Source organism: Citrus clementina, unplaced genomic scaffold, assembly GCF_000493195.1.
Source record: "Citrus clementina cultivar Clemenules unplaced genomic scaffold, Citrus_clementina_v1.0 scaffold_8, whole genome shotgun sequence".
NCBI classification, from domain to species: domain Eukaryota; kingdom Viridiplantae; phylum Streptophyta; class Magnoliopsida; order Sapindales; family Rutaceae; genus Citrus; species Citrus x clementina.
In genome coordinates this window covers 7,258,735-7,270,643 of record NW_006262022.1, presented here as the reverse complement: position 1 = coordinate 7,270,643, position 11,909 = coordinate 7,258,735, and the positions used below count along the sequence as shown (strand labels likewise).

At 35.6% G+C, this 11,909-nt stretch overlaps 2 protein-coding genes across 5 annotated transcripts; one reads left to right on the top strand and one right to left on the bottom strand.

The window, feature by feature from the left end:
- The first annotated feature begins 6,216 nt into the window (after positions 1 to 6,216).
- Positions 6,217 to 9,706, top strand: LOC18035350 (probable ribosome-binding factor A, chloroplastic). 4 transcript variants are annotated; one of them, XR_002904390.1, is made up of 6 exons: positions 6,217 to 6,612; positions 7,480 to 7,653; positions 8,584 to 8,792; positions 9,121 to 9,183; positions 9,279 to 9,479; positions 9,632 to 9,706. XR_002904390.1 is itself a non-coding variant. In XM_024179951.1 (3 exons), the coding sequence occupies exons 1-3, from the start codon at positions 6,253 to 6,255 to the stop codon at positions 8,728 to 8,730; spliced, it is 681 nt and encodes a 226-aa protein (XP_024035719.1). In that variant the 5' UTR covers positions 6,217 to 6,252; the 3' UTR covers positions 8,731 to 9,109. The 4 variants fall into 4 exon arrangements, 1 of the variants encoding a protein (XP_024035719.1); XR_002904388.1 differs by lacking the exon at positions 9,632 to 9,706 and having other exon boundaries at positions 9,279 to 9,584; XR_002904389.1 differs by lacking the exons at positions 9,121 to 9,183; positions 9,632 to 9,706 and having other exon boundaries at positions 9,279 to 9,584.
- Positions 9,707 to 9,738: 32 nt separating this feature from the next.
- Positions 9,739 to 11,195, bottom strand: LOC18034539. The gene is made up of 3 exons (XM_006423465.2): positions 11,042 to 11,195; positions 10,852 to 10,917; positions 9,739 to 10,070 (listed from the first exon to the last, which is right to left on the bottom strand). Exons 1-3 carry the CDS (start codon positions 11,087 to 11,089, stop codon positions 10,023 to 10,025), a joined length of 162 nt encoding a protein of 53 aa, XP_006423528.1. The 5' UTR covers positions 11,090 to 11,195; the 3' UTR covers positions 9,739 to 10,022.
- Between the last annotated feature and the right edge of the window lie 714 nt (positions 11,196 to 11,909).

Sequence of the window (11,909 nt, the reverse complement as noted above, 5' to 3'; positions counted from 1 at the left end):
TTCAAAATGGACTGTCCAGAGAGGAAATATAAAAGCAAAGAAATAAAAGAGAAGATTGGAGATGCTGCTGTTGCATCAGAAAGACAAGAATCTGATGGTTATGACTCTGCTGGAGTTCTCATAGTCTCTGATGGTGCATCTAGAGGTAACTGGGTTTTAGATTCTGGTTGTTCATTTCATATGTGCCCTAATAGAAATTTCTTTAAGAACTATGAAACCTATGATGGTGGGATAGTTGTAATGGGAAATGATGCCAGTTGTAGGGTAATTGGCAGGGGCACCATTAAACTGAAAATGCTTGATGGCACAATAAGAGAATTAACAAATGTCAGACATATCCCTGATTTAAAAAGGGACTTAATTTCTCTTGGCATGCTTGACAAAATAGGGTGTGTTATCAAGCTTGAGTCAGGTACTTTGAAGGTGTTGAAAGGGTCCATGGTGTTGATGAAAGGAAACTTAGACAATGGCCTGTATGTGCTCCAGGGGTTTGTAGTCACAGGAGATGTTGGAGTTTCAAACCAGAATCTAAACAAAACTTTATTGTGGCACTTTAGATTAGGTCATATGAGTGAGAGAGGTTTGAGAGAACTATCAAAACAGGGAGTCTTGGGTGAAGATAAAATAGAGCCCTTGGAATTTTGTGAGGAGTGTGTCCTAGGCAAATCCTCAAGAGTCAAATTCAGCACTGGTGCACATGTTTCAAGAGGAACTCTAGAATACATACATGCTGATCTGTGGGGACCTGCACAGACAGCATCCTTAGGAGGGGCACAGTACTTTCTATCTCTAATTGATGACCATTCCAGAATGGTTTGGGTGTATGTGCTGAAGAACAAAGATGAAGTGTTTGAACAATTCAAGAACTGGAAAACACTGATTGAAACTCAGACCAATAGGAAGGTTAAGAAGCTCAGAACTGATAATGGATTAGAATTCTGCAACAAGAGGTTTGAAGAATTTTGCAGCAAGCATGGAATCATGAGGCACGGAACAGTAAGATATACACCTCAGCAAAATGGATTAGCTGAGAGGATGAACAGAACCTTAGTTGACAAAGTGAGGTGTATGCTCATTCACTCTAAGCTACCTATGTCCTTGTGGGCTGAGGCTCTGTCAACAGCTTGTCACATTGTGAACAGAAGCCCTTCAACTGGAATTAACTTCAAGACACCATATGAACTTTTGTATGGTAAACCAGCAGATTACTCCAATTTGAAGATCTTTGGCTGTCCAGCATATGCTCACATCAAACAAGGCAAATTAGAACCCAGGGTATTGAAGTGTGTATTTCTTGGTTACCCTAAAGGGGTAAAAAGGTACAAACTATGGTGCACAGACATGAAGCCACCAAAAGCAATCATAAGCAGAGATGTGGTATTTAATGAAGCTGGGATGCTCTAACACTCAGTATCCTTAAAAACTACAAATGCAGAACTGAAAGATAAAGATGAGAGATCTTATCTTGAGGTGGAGCTGTCAAACTCAAACCAGAAACAGAAATCAAGATCAGAGGCTGGAGACATAACAAACATGGAAATACATGACACTGAGAATGAAACAGCAACTGATCAATGGAGATGTGAAGATTATCAGTTAGTGAGGGACAGGGAAAAGAGAATGATAAGACCTCCTAGAAGATATGCATATGCAAATCTAATTGCATTTGCATTAACAGCAGCACATGAAATAGCAACAAATGAACCTAGAACATACTCAGAAGCTATTAACAGTGATAAAGCAGAAGAGTGGATCAATGCTATGGATGAGGAAATGATGTCTTTAAAAAAGAATCACACCTGGAATCTCATTGAAAGACCAGCAAATAAGAGGGTAGTAGGAGGCAAATGGATTTACAGGATTAAGGAGGGAATTCCAAATGTTGAGCCACAAAGATACAAGGCCAAGTTGGTTGCAAAAGGCTTCACTCAGAAATAGGGGGTTGGCTTTACAGAAGTTTTCTCCCCTGTGGTGAGACATGCTTCCCGGAGGATTCTGTTATCTCTAGTGGTTGTACAAGACATGCATCTTGAACAGATGGATGTGAAGATTGCCTTCCTGCATGGTGAAATAGATGAGATGATAGTGATGTCACAACCTGAAGGGTATGAGGATCCAGAAAAGGCTGATAATGTATGTCATCTAAGGAAGTCACTATATGGATTAAAACAGTCTCCAATACTGTGGTATCTAAGGTTTGACAGGTTTATGTCAGATCATGGTTTTCAAAGGAGCAGTTTTGACTGTTGTGTTTACGTTAAAACCATAGAAGGTGGTGACAAGATCTACCTGCTGCTCTATGTAGACGACATGTTAATAGCTTGTAAAGAGATGGAGTTCATTAATGAACTGAAGCAGCAGCTGAGCAATATATTTGAGATGAAGGATCTAGGTCCTGCAAAGAAGATCCTTGGAGTTCAGCTAAAGAGAGACAGGAAGAATGGTATCCTAAGCCTAACACAGCACAAATACTTCAGGAAAGTACTTGAGAAGTTCAATATGGATAAATGTAAACCAGTACAGACACCACTGCCCTTTCATTTCAGACTGTCCTACCAACAGTGTCCAAACTCTGATGCTGAGAAGACTGAAATGAATAAATTTCCATACTCAAGTGCTGTTGGATGTTTAATGTACGCAATGGTCCTGACTAGGCCTGATCTCTCTCATGCAGTGAGTGTGGTAAGCATGTATATGGCAAACCCAGGGAAGGATCATTGGAGGGCTGTTGTGTGGATCTTAAGATACCTTGCTGGTACAACTGGTTATGGTTTGATCTATGGAGCTGAGAAATATGCAGAGGTTAGTGTGGAGGGTTATGTAGATTCAGATTATACAGGAGATCTGGATAAAAGAAGGTCCTTAACAAGCTTTCTGTTCGTGCTTAATGGTTGCACCATAAACTGGAAGGCTTCACTGCAGAGTGTTGATGCTCTGTCAACAACTGAGGCAGAATACACAGCAGCTGCAGAGGCAATCAAAGAAGCTATCTGGCTCATAGGGATGGTGACAGAACTAGGATTTGAACAAAAACAAATCACAGTTCATTGTGACAGCCAAAGTGCTATATGTTTGAGTAAGAACCAGATTCACCACGAAAAGACCAAGCATATTGATATCAAGCTTCACTTTGTCAGATTGGAAATATCAAAGGGTGTGATTAAGCTGGCTAAAATACACACTGATAGCAATATTGCTGACATGCTTACCAAAGATATACCAGGAGCTAAGTTTGAGTTTCGCTTGAACTCAGCTGTGTATGAAAAGAAGGCATGTGGTTTGCACGTGATTCACTTAACCAAAACGGCTGCTTGAACTGTCGTTTTGTTACTTAGAACAACAGAGATGAAGACACGTGTAATGAAGGCTTATCAGAAGTCTGTTAAGCCGTTAATTAGCGCGGGAAGCTGCTGCTCTTCGTCACTGAACACAGGGGAAACTTGCTGCTGTTTGATCGAGCAAGAGCTTGTATATATAGCTGGATACTCAGGAATAACGTCAGTGGTTGTTGGTTGTTATATTCTCTGTAAAAGCTTGTTCTTTGGAGACAATCGATTCAATAAAACTTGGATTCATTCTTTCACAGTGAACGTAGGCTTCCATAGCCGAACCATTATAAGCTTTCTGTGTATTGTTCTTTCTGATTCTTTTAATCCTTTCATTGATTAGTTTTGGTTGACTAGGCTGTTACAACATCCATTAAACTGAGTACAGATTGCATTAGTTTTAGATTCAAGAACCATTCTTGAGTGAGTCTTGGGGAGCCATTATCAGTTCTTTACTGGTATTTGGCACAACAATACTTTTGTTGCAGCCTCTGTTCGCTCTTCTTCTCCATCTAATTCTTTTGCTCTTAATCTTGTCCATCTCAAGGCTACAATTTTGAAACAAGGACAGGATATTGTTGACCTTTCTACTCGTTTGGCCGAATTGCATGTCAAACTTCTTCCCTTTTACAATCTTTTGGCCAAAGAGGAGGCGTAATTTGTTTCATGTCTTCAAGTGCTAAATGCAATGAGTTAGGGGGAGTAGTATTTTCTATTTGGGGGGGAAATTTTATTTTTTTCAAGAGTTTTTAGATTTTTGGATTTCTAGTTCTCAGGGGGAGTTTATCTTTTTCTTGTTCTTAATTTTCTGCTTAATGTTGTCTTTCTATTTATTGATCAATAAAATTAGCATTTTATTTTAATTCTTGCCTTCGTTATTTAAATGAACTAACATGCTAATTGTCAATTATTTTGGTTAGTTCCTTGTTGTTTATACTTGTTTCAAATTCATGTTTTGGCGCCAAGTTTCATTGAAGATTTGTGTTGGATTGCTTTTGGCACAAGAATGCCAAAGGGGGAGATTATTAAATCCATTATTTATAGAGTTGACATCTTATGGTGAGTCTAGTTAAATTGAAATATTATTTATTGCATATCTTGTAATAGAGTTTAATTTATTAATTCCCTAATATAGTGAGATTCCAATTTATTTGAAATATTTGTTTCTTAATTTAATTACATGTCTAATTTAGTAAGTCAATTAATGATGAGATTCTATAATTGGCACATGAGATCTATTTAGAGCAAGAAGTTGGTTCAAGAATAAGTTTATTAAATGCTCTAGATATTTCTTGGGAGAAAAGTAAGGCAAGAAGATCATATTTATTCCTATTAATGTTCATAGGAATTATAAGAGGAAAGAAACTCTTATTTGAAAAGAATACAAGTCTTTTAAGACTTGCTATTTTTGTGAAAAATTAGTGCCTATATAAAAAGAGATATTTTACAATTGAAGAGACGCAACATTGAGCATAAAGCAGAAAAGCAAAATTCGGCCTCCTCCCCAGAGAATTCGGATTTGGCGCATAATGTTGTGTTGATTTATTTTCTTATCTTCTTTTCATCTATGTGGAGAGTTTATGTGGATCTTGGATCATAGACATTGAAGAATTGAATAATTACTACTGATTACTTTGCGAAGTGCCTTGAGGATCGTGAATCAAGAGGGGTAACAATTATTCAAGAGAAGCAGATTCAGTTTAAGGTTGAGTAAACTGTATGGTGATAAACTATAAGTGAGAGTCTTAAGTTTGGTAAATCCATAGGTTGCAATATCTCAACTTAGTGAGTTGCTTTTTATTTGGGCGTGGCCTCATAGATGTAGGATTGATTAATTCGAACAACGTAAAAATCTTCATGTCATTTATTTTCTGCAATTGGCTGTGTTTTTGGAAAATTAATTTTTTTTATGCGGACGAACATTAACATTGAACAGTAACCGTGAACAATTTTTTTGAAAATTAATTAAGCTATTAATTTTAGGATTTTAATTGCCTACATCTATTTACAATATATCTAAATTTCTTTCGCATCTGTTTGATCCAGGTCATGAGCAATTACTTAATTAAGAAAAAGGTAATTATCCACCGACTACCTGTTTTTTCTACGTTTTTCAAAAATACACAAATATTTTTTTTTTAGCAGCGCTATACGTGAAGTTAACTTTTTTTTCATTGGTTCACTCTCGTTCTAACACTGTTAGAACTTTATTGACATCATAAGGGTAAACTTGTCATTTCACAACGACATTGTTTGAAGACATAAGTGGACATGTGCAAAACAATATAACTTCAAGTGGAGTTCAGCAAAAAGAAGAAAAAGAAAAAGAAAAAAGAATTGTATATTTTTTAAAAAATGTGAAAAAAAGATGGTTGGTGGATAATTGTCCTTTTATTTTTTGTGGTAAAAAAATCATTTATACAATATTTCATTAGTTCTCTTAATAGTTTAAATACGGAAGTAGATAAGTGTAAAATAATATAATTTCAAGTGGAGTTCAGCAAAAAAAAATTAAGAATTGTGTATTTTGAAAAAGTGCGAAAAAATAAATGGTCAGTGGATAATTGCCCTTAATAATTTTGAACACAATAAAAAATTAACTTGTCAATAATATTCTCTATCTATGCTATGATTTTTTTTTATATAAAGCCATCTGATATTCAAAAGTATTTTCTTTTTAATTTGAAACACAAAATACAATATTATCAACATATTTTGTTCATTTTATTAGCTAACAAATGAACAACCTAAACCTTTGGATGAAAGCACAAAAATACCTTTACACCCTCCTAATTTTCTTAATTTCACAAGAAGTACCATCAGATATATTCATTGGATATTCTGCACAAAGCAGAATTAGAAGAAAGGAAAATAAAAGCTCAGTTGCTGCTACTAGAAGAGAAAAGAAAAACGATTCAATACAGCAATGTCACACGTATTCTCCTTCAATCATCTTCACACCCACCAATCATTCCTTTCTCTTCCTCTTCATCACCACTACCCTTATCTTCTCCCTATCACATCCTTCAATTCCGCCACGTGGGCCCCGAAATCAACGGCAGCGATTCACCTGCGCAGGAGTCCCACAAGGAAGACAGTAAAATGTATGGCGAATCCTCGGAGAGTGAAGATGGTGGCCAAGCAGATACAGAGAGAACTCTCGGACATGTTGTTAACTGACAAAGTCTTGCAGTTTGCTGTTTTGCCTGAAGCTGCCTTGGGAGCCGACCGTTATCTCTCTTCTCTTACCACTATTAGCGACGTTGAAGTCTCTGCTGATTTGCAAGTACTGTAAATGAATTTTTTTAATTTAGTATGTGAAAATTTAGTTAATATGGGGTATTTGAAATGGATTTCTTTCAAAATTTGATTTTGTGGTCATGGGATTAAGGTGCTGTAGCTGCTATAGAGATGAAATCATTAGCTATCAACTATAGCTAAGCGGATAATTGCTAAATATTAGCTGCTCAAGAAAAAGTGAGTGTTTATTGAACACGTTAGCAGTTTTGATTTCGAAGTTAAGCAGAAGAACAACAGCTATTAACATAACCTTTAGTTTAGTTGCATGTGGATTGTTTGAAATGGCATTATGCAATGTGTTTAGTCATTAGTGTGCAAGTTACTTGTGCTGTGGTGTTGTTTAACGACAGCTTTTATGGTTTGATTGTGAGAGTATGTTCATTGTTGTGTTTGGATAGTCCGTGGAAAAGAAAGGAAAAGAAGTTTCTTATAATTAATTGTTTTACTAATGTGTTCTACCTTTGGAAATTTAGGTGGATGATTACTTTTAAAAGTGTATTATTTATCTGGCTACAATAGTCTATGATAAGTCAAAGGTTTTTTTATGTTACTTGCATTTCCATCGTAATTTTGCTGCTGATGTTAGAAAAGCTGAATGGGGTTTTAAGAGTTTAGCCGTATATTCTTTTCATATCATTTCCTTAATGCTATACCATTCAACCAAGGGATCTTATTAGGCCTTTCACTGTCCTTGTTACTTTCAGTTCGAATGCCATAGTGTTAATCAGTCGTATTATGTTAATTTAGATTCTTTTGTTTTTGTATTATAAAGTTATTGTGGGAGTAGCTGGCCGTTGATTAACTTGTAGTTATTCTTTTACAAAGTCACTGAAATGTTTGTCAATTTCTGTAGGTAGTTAAAGTATATGTATCTGTATTTGGCGATGATAGAGGGAAAGAAGTTGCTATTGCTGGTTTGAAGTCAAAAGCTAAGTATGTTCGCAGTCAGTTGGGCAGGCGTATGAAGTTGCGTCTGACTCCTGAGATACGCTTTATTGAAGATGAATCTTTTGAAAGAGGAAGCAGGGTGAGCACTTTTTATGTTTTGCCGTTCCACATTTATGGTTCTAATTAGCATGCTTGTAAAGTTGGATCATTGGTATGATTCACATCTCTCCATCACATTTATGGTTGTTTTTATGCGATTGGTTTGCATTAAAATAATTCTAATCATTGAACAAAAGTTGACCAAAAGTCCATGTTTATACGTAAATGATAAAATGACTGTTGTCATTTTCGGTGACAGATTCAATGTATCAGTACAGAGATTGGCACTTCTATTACCATGCTAGTAGATGATGATTGTTATGGTTCCAAGTCTATATTTTCTTTGAACACCGCTTCTTTCTTAAGAATGTTGTAAATATAGCATTGATCCTGATCTCTTTGGACTATCAGTTCAGGCAGTATGCTTGATGATCTAGTCATGTTTGCTGCATGCAAGATTTCTAGTCCCAAGACTCTTTTCAGATCTTGTCAGGCCCTTGTATATATTTTTTTGACCCTCTCATCACTGACCAGCTTATTGAGCTCTTATAATACATTCAATTCTATTAGGATTTGGGGCTTTCTTCAGATAAACTTGTGAATACAGATTTTTTAACAAAATCCTAGTTTGGTTATGCCAGGATGTTGAGTTGATTTTGATTCTTGTCCTTGCATTTGGTTTATGTAGTTTACGCATTAATTCTGGAATTTGTGGACAAGTGATTGACTTCAAAAACTGCTTAACCAACCTTAACAACTTAGGAACCTTTTCTTTTTGTCGCGATAGAAGGAATTGACACAAATTGCTTTTGCATTATGGATGCACTGCTTTTGGAATTCTGAACAATGAACATATTTCAGTTTCTGTATGCATGACGATCTTGCATCAGTTATTTTTTGAAAGAATAAACACTGAAAATTGGTTATTTGTGCCCTTAGCTGATTGAATTGTTGCTTTTAACTATTTCAGGTAATTGCAATACTGGATAGGATAAAGGCTGAAAAAGAGGCCGCAAAGAGCAAAACCAAAGAACAATTTGAATCACCTGATTTACCTGAAGATGAGAGAGATTGGGAGGGCGATGACCCTGATGAAGACATTATATATGTGAAGTAGCCACCTGCCTTGTTGCTCAGGTTGTCTGTTGTTCACTTACTGCACATCTGTCCTCGTCTCAGGTTAGTTGCATCCTTATCATTCTGGAATTGTTTCATGTGATCAGTGAACTCGCGGCCACTCTTTAAATTCAGTGAATGACCAATTTCTTTATTAGTGCCTCCAATAATATTGTTGGTATATGGGTACTGATTTACCTATCTGATTCCACTCTGCAGAAAACGTCAAACTTTATTTTTTGTGGATAGCTTGCTCACCTGTTCCACTCCTTAATAAATCGCATCCATTTCCATTAAAAAGACTCAACAAAAACTCTGATCAATATACGAGTATATTGTCGATATATCAAAATTTTTCGTGCAATAATTGTTTGGTTTCTATGCTGTGTAGAGTTAGCTGTTATGGATCAGTTAATTGCTTAGGAGAGCATTCTATCGCCGTGACTGGTATACAGTATGTGTCCTAGAAACTTTGGTGTTGCATGAATGCATTTAGAAAGAATTTTGTTTCCTGTTTGCGGTTCAAATGAAACTTGATAATGCGTGCAGGTTGGAAGTGCTGGTTGGAAATATTGGTCGTTTTGCCCAATGTGGACAGAAGCAAAACTTGCGGGGCATGTTTGTTCGAACCAGTGACCTTCTCGTGTCATCCAAAATTTTGTCCAGATTGTCATTTGTGCAATGAGTTTTAGTTTGTTGACGCGGTATACAGCTCGGTTAGACGCATTGCATTCAGAACATTTGAAATTTGTAAGTGAAGTTTTAACGTAAATATTTTATGCCATAGATGATTTATTTGCTTTCTAAGATGGGGATTAGTGACTCATATAGTCGATCACTGTCCGACACAGTGACACGGCTGCTATTTTTAAACAAACTGAAAAGCCTGATTTTCGCAACAGGGAATGGAAGGCAGAGATTTACATGAACGACAGATTTAAATACAGTACTACATCCATCAGGGAATGAAGCATATTCTTGTGCAACGAATGTGATAGTAATTGGAGGCTTCAATAGAATTAAGACTTTATTAATCTGATCCAGGAAAGGATGTAAAATCATTCAGCAAAAAAACTAACTGAAATGGAAGTTCAAATCCACGGTTCCGGCCATAGCCAATCAAGTGAAATTTCTCAAAGGATTAACCAAAAAAATTTCACAGGTACAGAGCATAGAGCAAGGCCTGCAAATGTCACCCATACGCCAAAAACGAAAGATTGCTAGGTTCATTAACAATTATTCCTATATCCAACTCTCAAATGCGCACTCAACTCAAAACAGATCCAGTCATCTTCAATGATGACCCTTTGCTTCAGCTTTTTTGAGAGATTTTGCCTTGGACTGAGTAACAGAAAACATTGGGTAAGTACTCATCCATTGTACATAGGCAGTAAAAATAAATATACCGATCAGCAGAAACACAGCAAGAAGAATACAAAAACTAATATCGATAAAGCTCAATAACCATAAGAACTAGATATTTTACTCCCTTCATGATTCTACCTCTTGCTTCACATTTTCCCTCACCATGGAACTTTCCCAATTACAAGATTAGTCTAAATCTTCAATCCCATCAAAACCATCACATCTACTAAATAATAGTACACCAAGTAACATTACGGATCTAAAAGTTTAGTGCACTTGTTTTGCGATGGCGTAAAAATTTCATAAAACTCACCAGAACAAGAAAACTACTGTTTATTAATTTCAGATTTTATACAAGCTTACAAAAGATTTTGTAAACTGTACCCAAATATTTCTCTGAAAGAGATTCAGTATCCCGGATTTTTCAAAACTAAGAAATATTTCTGGATAGTATAAACTAATACTAGAATGACCATTCCATAATAATATGAGTTAGGGCAGCACCAAGACGCAGTGAGCTCCATTTGGTCAAAACAACAAATTATTAAAAAAAAGCACTATAAATTCTAATCAAATTGTAAACATTAGCTAATACACAGCTAGAAACCACAATCAATTTGTTATCTTAATCAAATACTTAAAAAACCAATGCAGTTAAAATCAATCACATATGGGACATTAAAACCCTAACATTTTCAGTAACAAACAAACTAAAGCACAAATTAAGACCAAGCATTGAAGCAAAGGAAGATTGTACCTTGAGGTACTTGAGCTTAATGTTCCCATAAACAAGCCCGAACGAAAAAGCCGAAACCCGAGCGACCTATAATTATTATTCAAAAACCCAGATCACAAAATCAAGAATGTTTCAATAGCAATTGACAAAAAAAAATATTTATAAGAACAAATTACACGCATGGATTAAAAGAAAATAAAAATGAAATTACCAAGGCAAGGGTGCTGGTACCGGAGTAGGGACCAGGAGGAGGCGCCATCTGATGCTTTGGTTAAGCGTTTCCTTCTTATGGGTCTGAGGCTCTGAGCTGAAGAGGAAACTGAAAAAAGAGTATGCAAATTGAAAAATCGACTAGCCCTAGGCTAGATATTGGACTCAAATGGTGACTTTTCTCTAATTAGACAATAACATTATACTCCTGAATGTTTGATAGAATTATAGATGTTTGCCCCGTTTTTATAAATAATTATCATACAGGTCCTATTCTTTTTGGATAAACAAATGGGCCGGACGTGTAGACCCGGGCGTGGGGTTGATTGGCAGGCCCTTCAGTCGCCACTGCTTTTGCAATTCAGGCGTGGATTGGCTTAGTCGATTCAATTCGATTTGATTTAAATTGAATTGGTTTAGATTTAAAAAAATTAATTTATTTAATAAATGGGTAACTTTTATTCTATTTGTTAAATAAACAAATCGATTTCGGTTTGAGGTCACTGATTCATCCATTCATTTAAGATTTATTGTATTTTGTAAAATGTTAGCTTTATGGTTTTTTCTATTTTCTTTTTCTTTGTGTTTATTAATTTTTATTTTTGTAAATGAATTATAAACAAATCCATAATCGATTCCTTTATTATTAATCCTGCGTAAATGAATTAAATGGATTATAAACGAATTCAAATTTAACTTGATTTGTTTACAATTTTGTATAGTAAACAAATTAAATGTATAGTCATTTAATAAAAGAATCTGAATCATGAGATTACGATTTGTTTAATAAATAAATCAAATTTGAATCCATCGAATTTTAACATAATTCATTTATGATTCTATTCATTTATTCATTTTACCACCCCTAA